The sequence below is a fragment of the Trichomycterus rosablanca genome, chromosome 20 (assembly GCF_030014385.1).
Source record: "Trichomycterus rosablanca isolate fTriRos1 chromosome 20, fTriRos1.hap1, whole genome shotgun sequence".
Lineage (NCBI taxonomy): Eukaryota > Metazoa > Chordata > Actinopteri > Siluriformes > Trichomycteridae > Trichomycterus > Trichomycterus rosablanca.
In genome coordinates this window covers 7,857,998-7,877,050 of record NC_086007.1, presented here as the reverse complement: position 1 = coordinate 7,877,050, position 19,053 = coordinate 7,857,998, and the positions used below count along the sequence as shown (strand labels likewise).

At 39.5% G+C, this 19,053-nt stretch overlaps 3 protein-coding genes across 4 annotated transcripts; 1 reads left to right on the top strand and 2 right to left on the bottom strand.

Annotated features, from left to right (window-relative positions):
- Positions 1 to 210: 210 nt before the first annotated feature.
- On the bottom strand, positions 211 to 4,037 carry vtna (vitronectin a). Of its 2 annotated transcripts, none has more exons than XM_063016333.1 (8): positions 3,928 to 4,037; positions 3,252 to 3,371; positions 2,741 to 2,983; positions 2,417 to 2,556; positions 2,015 to 2,171; positions 1,753 to 1,905; positions 1,409 to 1,660; positions 211 to 524 (listed from the first exon to the last, which is right to left on the bottom strand). In XM_063016333.1, exons 1-8 carry the CDS (start codon positions 3,992 to 3,994, stop codon positions 406 to 408), a joined length of 1,251 nt encoding a protein of 416 aa, XP_062872403.1. In that variant the 5' UTR covers positions 3,995 to 4,037; the 3' UTR covers positions 211 to 405. The 2 variants fall into 2 exon arrangements, with proteins under 2 accessions (XP_062872403.1, XP_062872402.1); XM_063016332.1 differs by having other exon boundaries at positions 1,214 to 1,660; positions 3,928 to 4,036.
- A 2,336-nt stretch (positions 4,038 to 6,373) lies between these two features.
- On the top strand, positions 6,374 to 12,547 carry sarm1 (sterile alpha and TIR motif containing 1). The gene is made up of 8 exons (XM_063017042.1): positions 6,374 to 6,828; positions 7,008 to 7,626; positions 9,083 to 9,295; positions 9,477 to 9,568; positions 10,035 to 10,361; positions 10,503 to 10,692; positions 11,220 to 11,341; positions 11,646 to 12,547. Exons 1-8 carry the CDS (start codon positions 6,374 to 6,376, stop codon positions 11,782 to 11,784), a joined length of 2,157 nt encoding a protein of 718 aa, XP_062873112.1. The 3' UTR covers positions 11,785 to 12,547.
- A 43-nt stretch (positions 12,548 to 12,590) lies between these two features.
- Positions 12,591 to 17,881, bottom strand: slc46a1 (solute carrier family 46 member 1). Its single transcript, XM_063017043.1, has 6 exons — positions 17,588 to 17,881; positions 16,425 to 16,816; positions 15,540 to 16,000; positions 14,523 to 14,606; positions 13,807 to 13,963; positions 12,591 to 13,466 (listed from the first exon to the last, which is right to left on the bottom strand). The coding sequence occupies exons 1-6, from the start codon at positions 17,879 to 17,881 to the stop codon at positions 13,412 to 13,414; spliced, it is 1,443 nt and encodes a 480-aa protein (XP_062873113.1). The 3' UTR covers positions 12,591 to 13,411.
- Positions 17,882 to 19,053: the final 1,172 nt, after the last annotated feature.

Sequence of the window (19,053 nt, the reverse complement as noted above, 5' to 3'; positions counted from 1 at the left end):
ATACACTACAAGAATATGACTTCTAGGAGCTATCACTAAGACTACATTGTGCAAATATTTTTCACCTATTTATAAATATGACCATACCAATATTAAAAATGCTAAAATTCATGCTATTCATTCAAATTAATTTGTTTTTTAAAGATTTACCATTTTACCTAAATTACTGATCATATGATATGAGCCATTAAGAAGCCTTGACCTCACCCAGTTGATAAAACATTTTATTGGAATGCAAACTATTCAAACTATGAATTGAATAAATGCATCACTCAGATGACACAGATATAATAGTACTAAACAGGCTATTCTTTATAATAATTGTGTCATAAAATGCTCCAATTTTTTTCTTTTAGGTAGAAAATACAAAAACTACTGTATTATAGAGGTTTACAGAGGAACTCATCACTTCTCTGCTCCTGTTTGTTCTGAGCAGCCCAGCCAGTATTTGGCTATAGATCTGGGGTACGGAGGAAAAGCACGGTCAACTAGCTTAGTCTTCAGATTGACCCTGTAGTATTGATCTGTAGACAAACAAAGGAGACAGAAATAGAAAGAAAGACTTTACATATCAGTGACTTACCAAGAATGTAATTTAATGTTGTTATTACTCATGAACTATGATTAAACATTTGTGTAAGTACAGATTGGATCTCAATAAAGATGCTAGAGACCTTATCATCATGCTAATGGCCCTGCATGATTGCCCTCCATTACCCTATCAGCTAAAAGTGACCAACACAGGGCCACTAGCCAGACTGTTTGGGACAGACCATTTTCAGCCATGTAGCAACACTGACATAGTAGTTACATTGTAGTGTGAGGCACAGCAGTAATGGCCCTTTTATTAAAAATTCATTCTTTGTTGGTATAGTGTATATACAGTTTAACAAGACAATATGTAAAATACTATGTTAAAGAAAAACAGAGACTTGACCTAAATTTCAATGTTTCAATGTTAATATCTTACCTTATTAAGATTTTACTTTGTGACAGTTTATTTTATTGGCACAGGACTTTGTAGGCTGAATATGTTTGGTTAGTGATTTTTAAGTCTAGCTGTAGCTAGGATGTTTACAAATTCCAACAACACTGCTGTGCCTTATGTACCCAATGAACATCAAGCTCAATGTACAACTCAGAATACAAGGTCGTGAGATCAGAGCATTGCATTTAAAGAGTTGACATTTGTTGCAGTAAATGGATCTGGTACCTCCTTTAAAGAAGTAGACACTCTGTAATGGCCGTCTTTTGCGAAATATGTCAAAGGTTGCATCCTCTAATGGGTTGTATCTGTATTCTTGGTCATACTGCCAGCGATAGCCATTTCTTTGTCTGTCCTGGTCTCTCCAGGGGTTCTGGCCAAACGTCTGGGCAAATTGTAATCCAATGCCACTCTCAGCCATACCATTCCAGGATGGCGATCGGTTTTGCCTACGCCTCTGGCCCCTCTGCTGCTGATTCCACTGTTGACCCCACTGTTGGCCCCACTGTTGGCCCCACTGTTGATCCCATTGCTGCTGATGATCCTGGCGCCTCTCACTGAGACGTACATGTCTAGGAGGGACATATAGCCTTCCAGCCAGCACTGCATCTACTGGCACTTTAATACCAATCCAGTCCTTATTGATAGAATTACGACTGCTGTGATGGCTGTGTACTTGAACAAGAAAAAAAAACACCAAATAAGGTATTCAAGTATTCTATTTTATGAGATTATGAGTTGTTTTCCAAGCAATTTTACAGCCTTACGGTCACTATAAAGTTGGTTGAAGTGCTGCGCCCAGCGATCGTAATATATATCAGTGTATCGTCTAAAAAGTGCAGATGGGGAACTCCTGGTCATCCGAATGCATTCCTTATGGGACGGCTGGTGCTTAAACTCATACTGATAATACCAGTCACCTACAGGGATATTTAGCATAATAGCAAAATTGTCAATCAAGAAATTGTAACATGACCTCAAAAATGGGAAGTGTTACAATACAAAGAAAATTTTATAATGAGTTCTAACCTTTGAAAAAGAAGACCTTCTCCTTGCCACGGTGGTTGTATGCAGGGGTGGCAAAAGCAGCGTCTAAGTCATCGGGTATATTTTCAAATCCTACAGAGATATTACTTGGGTAACCTTCATCCAGAACACCATTGTCAAACCTCCAGTACTGGCTTCCCTGATAAACAGTATGAATCTTAAGAATACAGGTGAATGTTATGCTGTCATGGCAAAAGTACACAGTTTTTAAGTCTATGGTTTTATTTATCAGGAATTTAATAACAATGGTGTTAAACAATGACTCCAAACAAAAAAAACACGATCATAATAACCAAACCATGGAAATCCCTTAAATTAATATTAAATGTACGATTAGGAAGAATTTGATGATGCAAACTGTAATTTTAAGGACTGGGTGGACACCTTAAAGATATATGTCTTTCCTTGGCAGTTTATACGTGTAAATGCTGCATCTATGGGCCCCTTTATTCCCCATACATCTTCGATTAGTCTCGGACAACCTGCTGCTGTTAACTTTGCATCCAGCTCAAAGAAATACTTTCCTGTTGGGACAAAACAGTGTTTTACCATATCAGTCATGGAATTTAATCTTGCTTGTGCATCTGTATGGAATAAACATGTTCTAAATCAATGACACAAGCACAGCCAACATGAATAATACAAGAAAACAAATGTATTGTTTACAGCCTGGTAGCATAAAATCATGAGCTGTTCTGTGCCACTTACCCCTGAAGGCATAGATAGAGCCATTTTTAAGCTGCATGAAGGAATCAAATGCCTTGCCACTGCACAATTCAGCATCAGCGTCGGGGCTTGGTGAAGCAGGGGTAAATGTAGTGGTAAGTGGTTTGATTGTGGAAGAAAGCAGAGGCATTTGGTTGGTGTTCTTGACTTCGGGTGAAGGCGACACCTCTGTGCTGTTTTCCTTGTCCTCATCCTCAGGGAAAGCTGGAAACGTGTCTCCACGGGCTTTAATTAAAATGTAATACCCAAATATTAACTTGCTTGCTAGCTAACATGGCAGCTGCTTTAAATACATAATAGTCTAATATTAACATATTCAGTCTTGATGGGAAGCTCAATTAGATACTTAACCTTCTGTGGTCACTACTGGATATGTAACATGTTTTATGCTAGAAAACATTGGCTATTTATATGGCTGGAAAGGTATTTTTATAGGACCTGATAAAACATATAAACGCTGACATAAAAAGTTAAATAATGATTCAGCTCTTACTCATATCTTCACAGACTGAGTCATAGTCAGCACAGCAGCTTTCGTAGTATTTGCACATAGAGTCACATTGGCACTGCTTGGTCGCATCAAAGCCGTTGTCACATCGATCAATACAAGACTCTAATAATCAAAACATGGATATTGATTTAGAGATTGTTTAAAAGCTTATAAAATTGTTTATTAAACACCATACTGATAATAGACCAACGCTGAAAAGAACAGACAAAACATTTTAGCACACTTTCAGTACAACAATACAAAATAAAAGTAAAAAGATTGGCTTTATGCTGAGAAAGTAATAATAAAATAATTTAAAAAGCCCTAAATGCATTTAATGTCAGAAAAATACTTGAAAGTGTTATACTTTTACAGAAATTGGCTACTTGTACTTATTTTTAATTAATTAATTAATATGTCATTATATATACTGTATATATATACAGTATATATATATTTATATATTATTATATGTCATAATGTAATAATAATAGTAGTAATAAGTCTGTGTCTGTGTTTTTAAATCCTGTTTTCTTAAGCTTATAATACACTTGCTTTCAGCATATTGTTTTAAAAATATTTGTTTTCCAGACATCATTAGGTCATTTGCATGGCTTTGCTTTATGTCAGTAAAACTATTTTAAAAGCACTTATTTTATTGGCAACCAGTCTGACTTACCCTCTGAAGCACTGCAGGTGGGCATCAGAACCAGCAGTGGCAGCAGCAACAGCATTTCAGGCCTCATGTCTACCACAGAGAATTGCCACTATAACACTGAAACATTGGAGAAGGCTAAACCCTCCGATCAGTGCACTCATATGTCACTTGTTCTCTCTGTTTACTTTGCTCTGGTTCAGAAGAGATAATCATTAACCCCTCTAAGAAAGTAAAGTACATTTCAACAGCAACATTCACTTATACATTTAGGTACTGTTAATATTAAAATAATACATTAATAATAAAGTTGTACAGATATAGGATTTTATTATGCCTGTTATCATACTATTATATTTTTGGAAGACCTATTATTATGTTTTTATTCTGCTTTACAGAAATGTAGAGGCTGTTACAGCCACAAAGTGTGTGTGTGTGTGGGGGGGGGGGGGGGGGGGGTACCTTCATATTAATGCCCATTGTTTTGGAATGAACCAGGCACCCAGGGTCCTTTCTGTGTGGAGTTTGCATGTTCTCCCTGTGTCTATGTGGGTTTCCTTCCACAAGTCCAGAGACAGGCAGTCAGGCCAATTGGAATTAGGCCAATTGGCCAAGTGTAAACGTGTCTGCCCTGTGATGGACTGGCGACCTATCCAGGGTGTTTACTGCCTTGTGGCAATTTTTTTTGACCACTGTGAGCCTGAACAGGATAAACCAGTGGTAAAGCAGACAATGATTAAATGAATGTTTTGGAATGAGATGTCCAACAAGCTCATGATCAGATGTCTACATACTTTTGACCATATAGTGTATGTACCTTAGAAAGTTATAACTTCTTTATCCAACAGTGCTTTTTAAAAAAAAAACCCAATTATTTTAGTTAATGAAAACTAAACGGATAAATAATCATACTAAATATACTAAACTAAAAATAAACTAAAAATACTGCTTACAAATTACGTAAAATAATGAACAAACGAATGAATGAATGAATCAATCAAATATTTAATGAATCAATTAATTGATGAATCAGTTAATCAATGAATCGACTAAGGAAACGAGTCATTCCCTCGCTGTTGTAGTTCCTGCACTTTGTCGGCAGGGGGCGGTGCAACATATGAGTGCGCTGCTTTGTTACTATGACGGATGAAGACAGTGGTCGCTCCCAGTGAGGATGCTGCAACATACATTAAGGTAAACACAGACTAAATATATTTATTTTTATTATAAATGAGACATAATAAATGTAGACAGATGAGGAGCTGAAGTGGAGCTTCTGTATCTGAGGACTGAGAGCTGTGTGAGTACAGGTACCCAAACAGCGGTGTTTTCCTCCCATACAAAAACAGAAACCCTGTGTGTTCCAGTTCTGCAATAATGTCGATTATATGTGACAGTATGAAAGATACATTCTAGTTTTGTTTACTGTTTCTGTTGTACAAGCTTCGTTTTTGAGAAATATTGAAAAAATAGAGTTGTTTGTATTGTGTAGGCCTCGAAGGATTCAGCTCATCCTTTTGATTGACTTTATAGGTAATTAAGTATCACTTGGGTCATATCTATGGGTAACAGGATTTGGTTTTGTAGCTTTAGTCAGGCATTGTAGACACCATCATTTATTTAATTAATATGGCCGTAAAATAAATAAATAAATAAGAGATAAGTTCATACTTCATTAAGATTGACTGATAGTGTTTATGCCACACAGCTACTATCTGTTTACCGATATGTTGTAGTCCTCTAAATGTGTTTCGTCTTGGTACACTGGTTCTTTCAGAAATATAACATTGGACTACTCTGAGTTTAGTATGTGAGATGCCCTCTGATTGACTGTTGCCCTGTTTACTGTGTAGACCAGTCTTGTGTTTCCAGGATAGGCTGTGTATACATGAGCCTGAGCTTATCTGTCCAGGAATACCCTGTACAGGGTGCCAACACAGGCCCACCACAGGCCCACCACAGACAATCATGTCTGTGTAGATGCCTGGCTGACCGATAGCATAATAAAATAATAAACCACTGTGCAAACTCGAATAGACAGTGTAAATCAACCTTGGTATAGACACATAAGTGGGTAACATGGTTATATTTGCAGCTTAGGTCAACCATCATGATAAACATTGTATTTTATTAATGTCCCTGGAGATTAAATATAGTCTAGTCATACTTCATAATTGTAATTTTGTGGCAAATTTTATAATTATCCTTTTTGTATGTAATCAGGGTAAGTTTACAATTTTAGAGCTCTTTTTGTTTCCTTTTTTTCCAGTGTCATCAGGTGGTGAATAAGAAAATTTAAATAAGAAGTCTTTTGGGCTTGATTAATTTCTACTTTATCCATCAAGCAGCAACACTTAGGATAAAGATACATCCAAGAGCAATACATCCAACTGTATCCCAGATGTTTCATCATTCATTCAGGTGCTGATATTTCCACCAAGCACTGCATGCTACGATAAACTGGTCCTAGATGCTTCTATCTTTTGCTGTTTGTCTTAGCAACATCTGTCGCCGTTTCCCAATGTTTAGTTCAGACAGACTCATGGTGCCTGAGCGGGTCAGTCGGTTTCAGCCCCGTCGAATGACTTCTGACCCAAGGGCCATTTCACCAGGCCTTAATGCGGATGTCCAGGCTGTGCTAGAAAGCTCTTTGCCGGAACTACGCTCTGCTATAAGAACACTTAGGTCTTCTAGAGAAACTGATAATTTGACAGACACACGCAGGGCCATTGCTGAGATATTTCAGCTTGTAGAGGAGGCCTGGGTTTTACCTGCTGTTGGCCGCCAAGTGGCTGAAGAGATCTGCAACAGAATACGACTGGACGGAGGTCTGGAGTTGCTGCTACAGCTGCTGCAGACACCTGCTGTGGAAATCACATATGAGACGGCCAAGCTGCTTGAGCAGATTCTGATCTCAGAGAACAGGTAATGTATCACTGAGCAGGTCAACATGCTAAAAGTTGATTGCTAAAAGTTTGAGTAATGTGTTTTTCTTATAACCGGTAAATATTGTAGAAGTCTTATTTGTGATGATTCATAATAAACTTGGGCTGAAATGCTGCTGTCTTCATAAACCAGTCCTAACTTTGAGGTTTCTTCTGCAGAGACTATGTGGCTCGTATGGGCCTCGGCGTGATCCTGAACCTGACCCGTGAGCAGGAGGACGCCCAGCTGGCACGCAGCATCTCGGGCATTCTGGAGCACATGTTCAAGCACACGGAAGAGACGTCGGCCCAGCTTATCAACGACGGAGCCCTGGACGCTCTGCTGTTCTGGTGTCGCGGGACAGACCCGACAGTTCTGCGCCACTGCGCTTTGGCTCTGGCCAACTGTGCCATGTACGGTGGTCACAGGTGTCAAAAGCTGATGATTGAGAAGCAGGCAGCCGATTGGCTCTTCCCGCTGGCCTTCTCCAAAGAGGACGAGCTGATCCGCTTTCATGCCTGCTTGGCTGTGGCTGTACTAGCTGCTAACAAGGAGGTGGAGAGCGAGGTGGTGAAGTCAGGGACGCTGGAGCTGGTGGAACCGTTCATCGCCTCACTTGACCCAGATGAGTTTGCACGCAGCCTGCAGGACAGTGCTGACAGTGTGCAGGGACGCACCGCTGCTGACTTGCAGCACTTGTTGCCTCTTCTAGATGGCACGCGGCTGGAGGGCAAATGCATCTCGGCTTTCTACCTCTGCGTAGAGAGCAGCATTAAGTCCCGGCAGCGCAATACCAAGGTGAGGCTAAATAGTAGATTGTATGTAACAGGTGAACATGCAAAGCACACAGTAATGGAAGAAAGGACCAAGGTTTATTATCACTGTGATAAATTATGTTAGATTGTGCAGAGTAAGGCTGCATTTACATGACACTTGCCAAGTTGCTGCGATACATTTACTGCTTTAATGCTCGGTTTTTACCGCTTGCCACTGCACTCAAAGTTCAGTCTGATTAAACTTTGAACCAGTTTGCTGCTGACCTTTTCAAAGAGACACAGTGAGGCACAGACATGGTGGCGAGAATCTGACTCTCACTGTTTAAAAAAGCCCTGAACTGTATTTCACTTTAAATTAGAACCACGGCATTGTGAGGAAAAATACAGCATGGCGACCAGTAAGCTGTGAAGCAAAGAGACTGGGTTTGCATTCTTAGATGACTATCCGACATTTACTAATCCTGGAATCACTTGTTGTGGCTTTGTACAATAAAGTTTTATGAACCCAATCTTTTTTTTTTTCTTTTTTTTTATTATTATTTTTCTCCGAATTTTCTCCCCAATTTTTCTCCCAATTTTTAGCGCTTCCAATCTGTCTTCCGCTGCTAACAGGCACACCAGACCCGCATCCAAGGAGAGCACGCCGCTGCCCCACGCCTCCTTTACACGTGTACAGCCCTCCTCTTCTCGTCCGTGCATTCTGCACGGGCGTCTCTTCTGCAAATCAGGGTCCTTACACAGCGCATGAAGACCCACCCACCCACATATAGTCCGGTCCCCCACCCTGCAGGCACTGCCAATTATGCCCGCCAGATGGCGCCCAGCCGACCGGTGGCAACACCGAGCCTCGAACCGGGAGGTTCAGAAACTCGGTGCTGGTGCGTCAGCGGAATATCCCGCTGCGCCACCTGGGCGCCAACCCAATCTTTTTTAATCTTCTCACATATCCAAATGACAACCACTAACAGAGTTGTCTTGTTTGAAACTAAAATACATTTTAAATAAAACTGTATGTAAATAAACCGACAATACTGCCAGTCAATAATGTTTATTATTTACAAGCTGGACACTTAGTGGCCGGCAGAAAGTGGGTTTGCCATGTACCATGTGAAAGGCTTAATTGCTGTGGTAAGCAGCAATATATACCCAGCCCCATGGTGAATGAAGCATGCAGTGATTATCATGTGAAAGCTGCCCTAGCTACACCAGTTGGGACACACAGACTTAAGGAACTGGCATTTTATGTATTGTTGTGACAATAATAGCATTCTGAGTCCTCTGAGAAGTTAGAGCCAAATCACAGGTCAATTCTATCACAAGTCTACATGATGGAAGACAATGCATAATAACAATAATAATTCCTGCTATGTATTGTTGCCCTGTCCAGGGCATCCTGCCTTATGGCCTGCTGCGTGACTGATCAGGATAAAAAGGTTGATGAAAATGAATGAAATTAATATTTTTTTATGTCTCTGCAGATATTTCAGGAGATTGGTGCAGTGCAAAGCCTGAGAAGAATCGTCATGTACTCCAGTAATGGCACCATTCTTTCACTGGCCAAAAGAGCATTGAGACTGATGGGTGAAGATGTTCCACACCGGATTGTCTCCTCTGTTCCTAACTGGAAGACTGGAGAGGTACAGACGTGGCTGCATCAGATTGGCTTCAGTGCTTTCAGTGATCGGTTTCAGGTTTGTTAATAACCTATTTTATACTATGTCAGTTGTTGGCTTGACAAAAGAAGTTATAAGGCTTACACAGCTTATATTAGACACCAAACAGTGCCAGTAAAAGGGAAAAAAGTAATTTCACACAGCTTTTAGTTTCTGACTGTATTGTGTTGTGTATATTTGTTGCATGTGTTTATTTCAGGAACTGCAGGTGGATGGAGACCTGCTACTCAATATCACAAAGGAGGATCTCATTAATGATCTGGGTATGACCTCTGGACTCACACAGAAAAGGTTGGTTTATGCCAAGGCCATAATCACAATATACTTTGAGAGGATTTATATTCAGGTTTAAAATATCCCCCTAATATACTGATGTTACAGTGATAAATAAACAAATTCCATTACTAAAAGCATCGCGGTTGGCTTTTTGTATATTAGTAAAAGCTGTGTAATTGCAGACCTTTAAAATAACTAGTTCGCCCTCAAATCATTTACTTTAAGTAGCCAGAAAATACTGTACAATGACATCACTGTTTGTATCAAGCAGGGTTAGAACTCTAACTGGGCAGAGCAAGTGCATCACAGTTGTACAAACATTTTTGGTTCAGCAACTCAAAACAAAATAGGGCCACATTATGGTGGAGTTTAGTTGAGCAACAGATGCCACTTCCATATTAAGGTTTGAAACAGGTGACCAGTTAGGGCATTTTATTAATCAAACTTTTACACTGTATTGCCTTTGTCCTGGACAAACCAGGTTTCTGCGGGATCTGTGCGTCCTAAAGACCCATGCCAACTACTCCATGTGCGACACCAATAACCTGGCAGACTGGCTGTCAGACATAGATCCGCGCTTCCGTCAGTACACCTATGGTCTGGTCCAGTCAGGCGTTGACCGGAACAACATACTTCAAATAACAGATGAGCAACTTCATTTCGACTGCCATGTGGAGAACGGAATCCATCGGGCACAGATCATTGCTGCTGCCCGCCGGCCTGCAAAACCCTGCTTCACTGACTTGCATAGAGCAGGCCCAGATGTGTTCATCAGCTATCGCCGCACCACTGGATCTCAGCTCGCCAGGTCAGAACTACACTATACACTATGATCATATTTGCTGCATTCAACTACATTTTTACATTTTTGGAGGGTGGTCCTAATGTTTTGGTGTATGTATAATGTGAGTTTTATGATGACTGATTGTGTTTTTATTTTCCTTTCCAGTCTGCTGAAGGTGCACTTGCAGGTGCGAGGCTATAGTGTTTTCATCGATGTGGAAAAGCTGGAGGCAGGCAAATTCGAGGAGAAGCTGATAACCAGTGTGCAGCGAGCTCGAAACTTCATCCTGGTGCTGTCAGCTAACACTCTGGACAAATGCATGGGTGACACTAACATGAAAGACTGGGTGCATAAGGTAAGACATCCTTTCCATCTTGGGTAAGGATAGAAAAAGCATTTAAATTACACCAAGAGTCTGAGCAAAAATCACCTAACATTAACCCCAGGTTTGAACCCTGGATCTAGGAGGTAGTGGGCTAGAGTATTTTCCCTTTGTGCCACCCATGCACTCTTCCTAACTCATTGCAATAATTACTAACTTAATAAATAGGGCTACTTCAACTACACCTATAAAATGTTGCATAGAACAGTGGTCTTCTGCCAAGGTCTGAAAGTAAACCTCAACTCACCATTTACTAAGAGAAATTTTGTACCAGTGGTTGAATATTATACAAAAAAAACTATAAAAGGTTTGCCATGAATAAGAAGCTTTCTTACATGAAGCTTATGGTGGCGAAGATAGCTTGATTGTGGTCAAAATACCTCAACTGTTTCAGCAGCTGCTATATGTAGCTGACCTGTAACTGTACCACACATAGACTTTATATGAAAATGATTTCAGACAGTAGCCCAGATGTTGCTAAGCACAATTTGTGATTGCAGGAAATCGTCACTGCCCTCGGTGGAAAGAAGAATATAGTCCCTGTCACTGACAACTTTCTGTGGCCTGATCCCAACTCTCTTCCAGAGGACATGCGCTCCATTCTCAAATTTAACGGCATCAAGTGAGTCAGTGTTTGCTAACTGGTTTTTGAGTTACCGAGATCTAAGCTTGAATACAGCATTTTGTACTGAAGGCTGTAAGTATTAATTTAAATATTTATACACCAATTTTAAGATGTAAATTAATGTAAATATTTAATACATATTGTGATCATATTGGAGATGAGGTTGAAGTAATCATTGATTATACATTTAAGTAATAATAACCACAACATTCATTTTAATTAGCACTTTTTAACATATAATCACTAAAATAATTTCAAGTCAATCTATAACACTGACCTTACTATTTCTCCAATCCCACAGGTGGTCCCATGAGTATCAAGAAGCCACAATTGATAAAATTCTGCGATTCCTCAACGGAGGTCCTAGTCAGGAACAGCTCGATAGTTCGAAGACCTGCATGGAACCAGAGCAGAACAATTCTGCCCCTCACCAGTGCTGAGCCTTCCTACAGATCACATACAGCTTCTCTTTTGGTTCTTAATATGTAAAGTACTCTGTGTCCATGCTGTAATTGTACATATTTGTTCTTTATTACTCAGGAACATACATACATTATTAATCCATTGTATGTATTTAGCTCATGTGACTATCTAACCTCTGCATCTTTATGAACTATATAACGAAATCAGGGCATTATGGCTGAATAACTGACATTAAAACTGGCTTGTGCAACTGAAATCTGGAAAAAGACAAATCTGTGCTAGCTTTACAGCCATTATTCTCTACTTCCAAACTTGAAAATTCCTCATTAGTGGTGCAGCAATACTATTCCAGTATCTTCCAAAACCACAGCCATTCCTAACAGTATCTAATTTCGAATATTACATGATACATGCTTTAACATCCTGATCATTATAAACATAAAATCTAAAAAAGACCATTGTTAATAGAGTTGGTATTGTGGCACAGGTAAACAGTTGCCATAAAGCAATATGGACTGAAGGCACCTAGGTTTGATTATTGTTTCTGGACTTCTCTTCATGTTTTTTCACCTCTCAGACATACAGAAATGATTACTAAAATACTGCCCACTTGTGTAGGTTTGTGTTGCCTTGTACTGGATTGGTGCTCTGTGCAGGGTGTGTTTCTGCCTTGTGCCCAGTGTTTTAAGGTGTCACTGGACCCACCATGACCCACCATGACAATGACCAAAATAAAATGTTTATTGTCAAATACAATAAAACATTTCAAGTTTAAATAAATTGCTTTTACTGGTTTACATATGAGTGGCTAGTCACAGAAAAAGCTGGATATTTTAATAAAAAAACAATTCCACTGTGTAGAAACACTGTTTTCGCAGGAGTTTAATGATCCAATAAAATATTTATAAAGTCATAAAAATAGAAAATGTTTAAACTTTTTATACTCCAAAGTTAAGAAAAAACTGACACCAGTGACAAAGCTCTGTTCAGTAAGCTGTTTTAGACAGGATTTGGCACGAGTCTCAGTATAAGATCGATAAACTGCCAGATTGTGCAACAGCCATAAAGTAATGAATAAGCTAGATATTAAAAGCATAGGGTTAGCGCTAAGTAGCTTTAGCCTAGGCTTTAAAAACACATTTTAGAAAAAACACACATTTTTAAATTCCTTGGCATTTTGTAGCATTTATTTGTGCTATCATTTTGATCCAATGACAGCATACACTTGAACTGGTTTGGACTCCAGAAGTTCCATATCCAAGTTCCATATTATCTCAGCATGATCTCACAAATCTTGTAAAGGAAGATCCAGGACAGTCAGCACTCTTGGACAAATATAAAACCATCAGAAACGCCACCAGACAATTTTGATGGTCTTCTGATGAGCTTTGTTTACACCTTTAATGCAAAAACACTTAAATGGCTGAGTACACCCAAGTGCCATCCAAAAAAAAAAAACAGGTGAATATTGAAAAAATAGATTGTTTTGTACTTTTTGACATGACACAATTCCCTTTATTCATTGTAATACTGCATAAATTAAAACTTCTAGGTACATGTAATGAAAAAACAACCAAATATGTTGTAGCAACAATCATAATTATCACTGACCATTTCAGTGCCATTAATCTTGCATAGAAAATATTATTTCAGTCCATTTTCCCTGTGGTTGACCCTTCGCTCTTGGCACCACAAGGCCCTGTGTAGATAAAACAATACAAAGTAGTGATTATTCATTAAGGTTACTTAGACTAGATTACCAAATATATGCAACATGGTCTAAAGAGTTTCCAACTAAAGCAACAATCCCACTGGTCATGTTCCAAAATCTAGTGGAGAGCCAGGTCATAACTACATCTAATGGAAAGCCTTCCCACAGGAATGAAGGTTATAGAAGCGGAGGTGGACCAGCTTTATGATGATACCATGGTAATGTACGTATGTGTTCACAAACTGTTACACATGTTGTCTTTAATATTGAATCTAATGGTTTTATCATTAGCATATGCAGGTAAAGTTGAGGCTTTCTGTTATCTTACCCAATAATTCCAGCAGGGATGAGGAGGATTATGGCTCCGAAGAGAAAAGGAAAGCCCTTCAGTATGTGTAAGGTGGCGGGATACAAAGAATTAAAAATTCCGCTGGCTACCAGTGAGCACAGGCCCTCTACACAAGCGACTGAAGCAAACAGAGCACCTGAGAGAAATTACACACACAAAAAACAAAATTTAATTAATTGTTTTCCATGCTATTCCAATAAAGCTATATAAGTAAAAATAAATATTATCTGATCAAAGGTGTCTGTTAAGAATATAATTTAGATTTATTTCCAATCACTGACCATCGGTTCTAATTAAGAGCAAAGCTACAGTCTGTACAGAGTAAGAGTGCTGATTTGAGACACACCCTCACTCACTATCAGTGTGCATGTGCAAGCTTTGTGCACAGATGCATTCAGTTTCTAATTCTTACGGAAACATTTTTATGCATTTATATTATTTAAATAATTATTTAAATAAACAGAACTATTGCACAATAAAACCCATAAACAATGAAACTGTATTACATTAGTTTGGAGTCTGACTGCATGCTGCACATGTAATAAGCATAAAGACTTGTTAAAGCAACACTCAGTGTTTTATATATTTATTAGCTTGTTGGTTATTGATTAATCATCAACTAATGATAGTTGGTTATAGTTGAAAAGAAATTGGCAATTAAAGCTGTGTTTATTTTCTAAATGTAAAAGTCAAACCTTGCTCTGAAGGGTCCACCAGTTTAGACAGTTTGGATCTCAGGACTGGAGTGGAGGCCATCAGGAGGAAACACAGCCCATACCCTGGTAAACACAGACACATGCACAGCTACTAAATGTAATACGGAGTAATATGTAATGTAATACTGTACATACAAAAGTTAACACCCCCATGTTTGTCGTTTAAAAAAGATAAGCCAAAACTTTGTCTACTTTCCTAATTTGCTGCCAAAACGGCTCTTCGCAAGACCTCTGATGGTGTTCTGTGGCATCTAATACTAGGACATCTCCAGCAGGTCATTTAACTTCTGTTTGTTGCAATTGTCTTACAGTGCATTTTGGTGTCATCTCATGTAAATGATGTACATGTCCCTGGCCGTTCACATAAACTGGAAGAAACTGGAACTGGTGACACAATTTTAACCACTGCAGCTTTTCTGTTGGTCTATAGCAGACGCCTTTATTTTCTCTTGGTCTTGTGGCCGCCCAACACCCTGTCAGTGGTTTGTGGTTTTTCCCTCTAAGGACAACTGTGGGTAGATATTTATCAGAACTGCCAGTGAGCACCCTCTGCTGTTTAACTGCTGACCCAGTCGTTATGCCATAACCATTTGCCCCTTATCATAGTTACTCAGTTCTTTAAGCTTGATCATATCTGCTGCATTAAAAATGTGTACTTGTGACCAGACTGCTTTTGTAAGAGGGACTCCAAGCACTGCAGAGACTATAAAGTTTATGGAGTACCACTGGTTGTACTTAAGCCCCTCTGGTGCTGCTAGATGACCTTGAAGAATGTCCTTCATAAACTAAAATAAAAAATAATAATTTAAAATGTATGTATTTAATTAAGCTGTAATTTGTCTTTAAAAAAAAAAAAAAAAAAACAGAAATAAAAATAGTATTTTGTATAGTATGGTATAGTTGTATGGTATACACACCACTTATAACTACCACTTTTGCCACAAAAAATACTCAAAATTATTATAATTCTCCTACTTTGACTGAAGGAAATGTTACCTGTGAACATAAGAGCTGTTGTGTCCGCTATTGAAAACACCACCAAGCCAGCTATGTTGGAAATCAGGCCCAGGATAGCCACCCAGGAGTCATCGATGCAGTGCTGTAAAAGCCTCAGGCTCAGCAGGCTGCTCAGGTATGCCAGGTGTTGAGCTGCAGAGCCATAGCCGATCAGCTCCGAGTCCCAGCAAAGAGGGGTGCTCAGCTCGTAGAGTACATACAGTTCTCTCGAGCCAAAATGCACAGTGACCACCAGGAAAAAGCAAAGTGAGTAAAGCCATAGCCTGGTCCTGTACCCTCCCTGCCCTCCAGTCGTATACAGTCTGTAAACAGCTTTGTGATGCTGGGTGGAGAACAGCTTGGCTGCAGGATCAGGAGTTACAGTCTCAGGAACGAAGAGGTAGGCGTATAGGGCAGTGACCAGATTTGTGACCAGAACCAGCCAAAAAGGGTTGATATACCTAAAACCAAGAACAAGAACTGTTTTCAAGAGGTACGTATTTTAATGAATTCTCCAGCATCTAATTTGACTTTAATTCATATTGACACTTTTTATCCTAAAAAGAACAGCAAACTGCTGTACTGAACGTATGCCAAATTAATGCACCACTAGTTTTGTCTCTATTTTAACAGTTCAAATTGGTTAGATGAGATGCCAGATTTGCTGGAGACCCCTAAAAAGCCACTGGAGGCAGGGAGACAAAGCTGAACGGCTGTATACAAAGAATGGCTGTATACAATGAGTGTGGCTAAAACACATGAACTCAATTAATAGATGTGTCTATGTTTGGCCACATGGTATAAATAGAGATGTTTCTAGCAAACCAACCTTAACAGATCTTTAACAATTATTTGTGCAAATGAAATGAAACAAAAATGTATTACCCCTGTGCGTGTCTCCATTTGCCACCTATTATACTTGCAAACATGCCAGCGAGACCCAGACATGCCTCAAGTATTGCCACTCGAAAGGTCCGAGAGTGCCTGTCACTGGTATCCGCCACATAAGCAAAGCAGCCAGCCAAGATTGCATTAAAATCCCCACAGAGGCCACTGCAGATCCGGCCCAACAAAAACCACGCCACTGGCAGCTTCAGGTACATGACAATCAAGTAAATGCTAGCCTGGATGGCCAGACCCAGACTGGGAAGAATCAGGACAAGGCGGCGACCTGCGCGATCACTCCATGAACCCAGAAGAATCACAACAAAAAGGCCTACAAGAAAACCTCCTAGATTGATATACAGGTTCCAGTGTGCTGTCAGAGTCTCCACATCCTTGAAGAAAACAGAGAATAACGTGACATGTCTATTTACATGGGCCATTTTCTTTTATTGATTTATATATGTATAATTTACTTCACCCGCTCCCCCAAAAGTTTTCATTTTATTTTACTATAAACCAAACTTAATGATTGGCACATACGGCAAAGAGTACGATGGATCTGTCATATTGTAAGAGGAATTTTACTGGCATAGTTTGGGTCCCTTTAGAAAAAATAAGTGCAAATCAGCACTACAGTATTCTGATTGATCAATTGATCAACATTATAAAAGTTTCATTCTAATTTTTTTTTAAACAAATTAAGTGTGTTTACAATTATATTGGGTTTGATGAACTGTTTCTGTAAAACCTGTACTGTTTTTTTCGTGAACCTGAATATACAGTATTACTATACAGTACTGGTACAGAGTGGTTTTAACTCTGGCTTGGATTGACCCATAAGAGCCACCGTACTGCAAGGTCTGGTCTTAAAGAGCTCTCTTTATGCTACACTAAGCACTAAATGTGTTTATAAATCGTTCTTTCATAGCCAATGTGGTGCACTCTAGTACTAGATACATTTTCATTTGAAAGTCATACCCTGTGTTTGTGTTAAGGCTCTTACAAAGCTAGTACAGTTGCACACAGCTCGAACAGATTTACGCTGATCTATAAGTCATTATTTGCCGGCGGTATGGCAACCACATGACTTTTCGATCTGCGCTTTGTGACAAACTCTGCGCAACTTTTGCGCATTTCATCTAGTCAATAAAACTAACTTGTACCTTCTGAAGTCCGTCGTGTGGAGCAGACGAGTTGCCGCATCCTCCTCCTCCTCCTCCTTTCGTCCCGTTGTAGCCTAAATCCTCGCTTATACGTTCCCACAGGTACTGAGTGTAAAGGGGCATCTGCAGTGCCAGTGAGAAGGTGGAGAGGAAGAGCACCGGCTCGACTGTTATAGAAAGCGGACATGTAAATGGCGAAGAGCGGCTTTTCACCACCTGAACCTCCTGCTGCTCCTCCACCGGACTCAGTGAGTCTGCAGCTACGATCTCTCTCGTGTCCGAGTCCTCGTCCATTATTACACACGGTTACTAGCTCAACACTTAAAGAAAAAAAAAGTAATATCAGAGTATTTCACCCCAACATTCCAGATGTTTGTACAGTTAAGATACAGGTGCTTAAAGCCAGTTTCTGTTTGTGCTGCTCCAGCTGTTGAGCTCGTGTTGTCAGCAGGACGTGGTCAGATCACGTGACCATCATGCCTGCTCAGGTTGCGCAACTGCTTTATTTTTTTAATTTATTTAATTACACATTAATAATGTTTATGATGTGTAATCATTTACAGTGGCGAAACATTTTATATTAAAATATTAAATAATTATAATTATTTTCAAGTGAAAAGCTATCACCTTCACACGATCGTTATATTCTAATATTTGTAATCAGGAGTGATATAAAATAAATATTAATAAAACCTGTTATTTGTGATATCGTCTGAAGTCTGTACTTTTGGAAGTTGTTTATCATTGATCCAAAGGGTTAGATGATCACATTAAAAAGGCAGCAGTAATAGCTCAGTGGTTAAGTTACTGGACTAGTAATCAGAAGGTTCCTGGTTCAAGCCTCACCACTAGGGCTGTCACACGATTAAAATCGCGATTAATTTTGTTCATTAATCGCGATTAATCTCGATAAAATTTTTTTATCGTGTGACAGCCCTAATATATATATATATATATACAGTGTATCACAAAAGTGAGTACACCCCTCACATTTCTGCAGATATTTAAGTATATCTTTTCATGGGACAACACTGACAAAATGACACTTTGACACAATGAAAAGTAGTCTGTGTGCAGCTTATATAACAGTGTAAATTTATTCTTGCCTCAAAATAACTCAATATACAGCCATTAATGTCTAAACCACTGGCAACAAAAGTGAGTACACCCCTTAGTGAAAGTTCCTGAAGTGTCAATATTTTGTGTGGCCACCATTATTTCCCAGAACTGCCTTAACTCTCCTGGGCATGGAGTTTACCAGAGCTTCACAGGTTGCCACTGGAATGCTTTTCCACTCCTCCATGACGACATCACGGAGCTGGCGGATATTCGAGACTTTGCGCTCCTCCACCTTCCGCTTGAGGATGCCCCAAAGATGTTCTATTGGGTTTAGGTCTGGAGACATGCTTGGCCAGTCCATCACCTTTACCCTCAGCCTCTTCAATAAAGCAGTGGTCGTCTTAGAG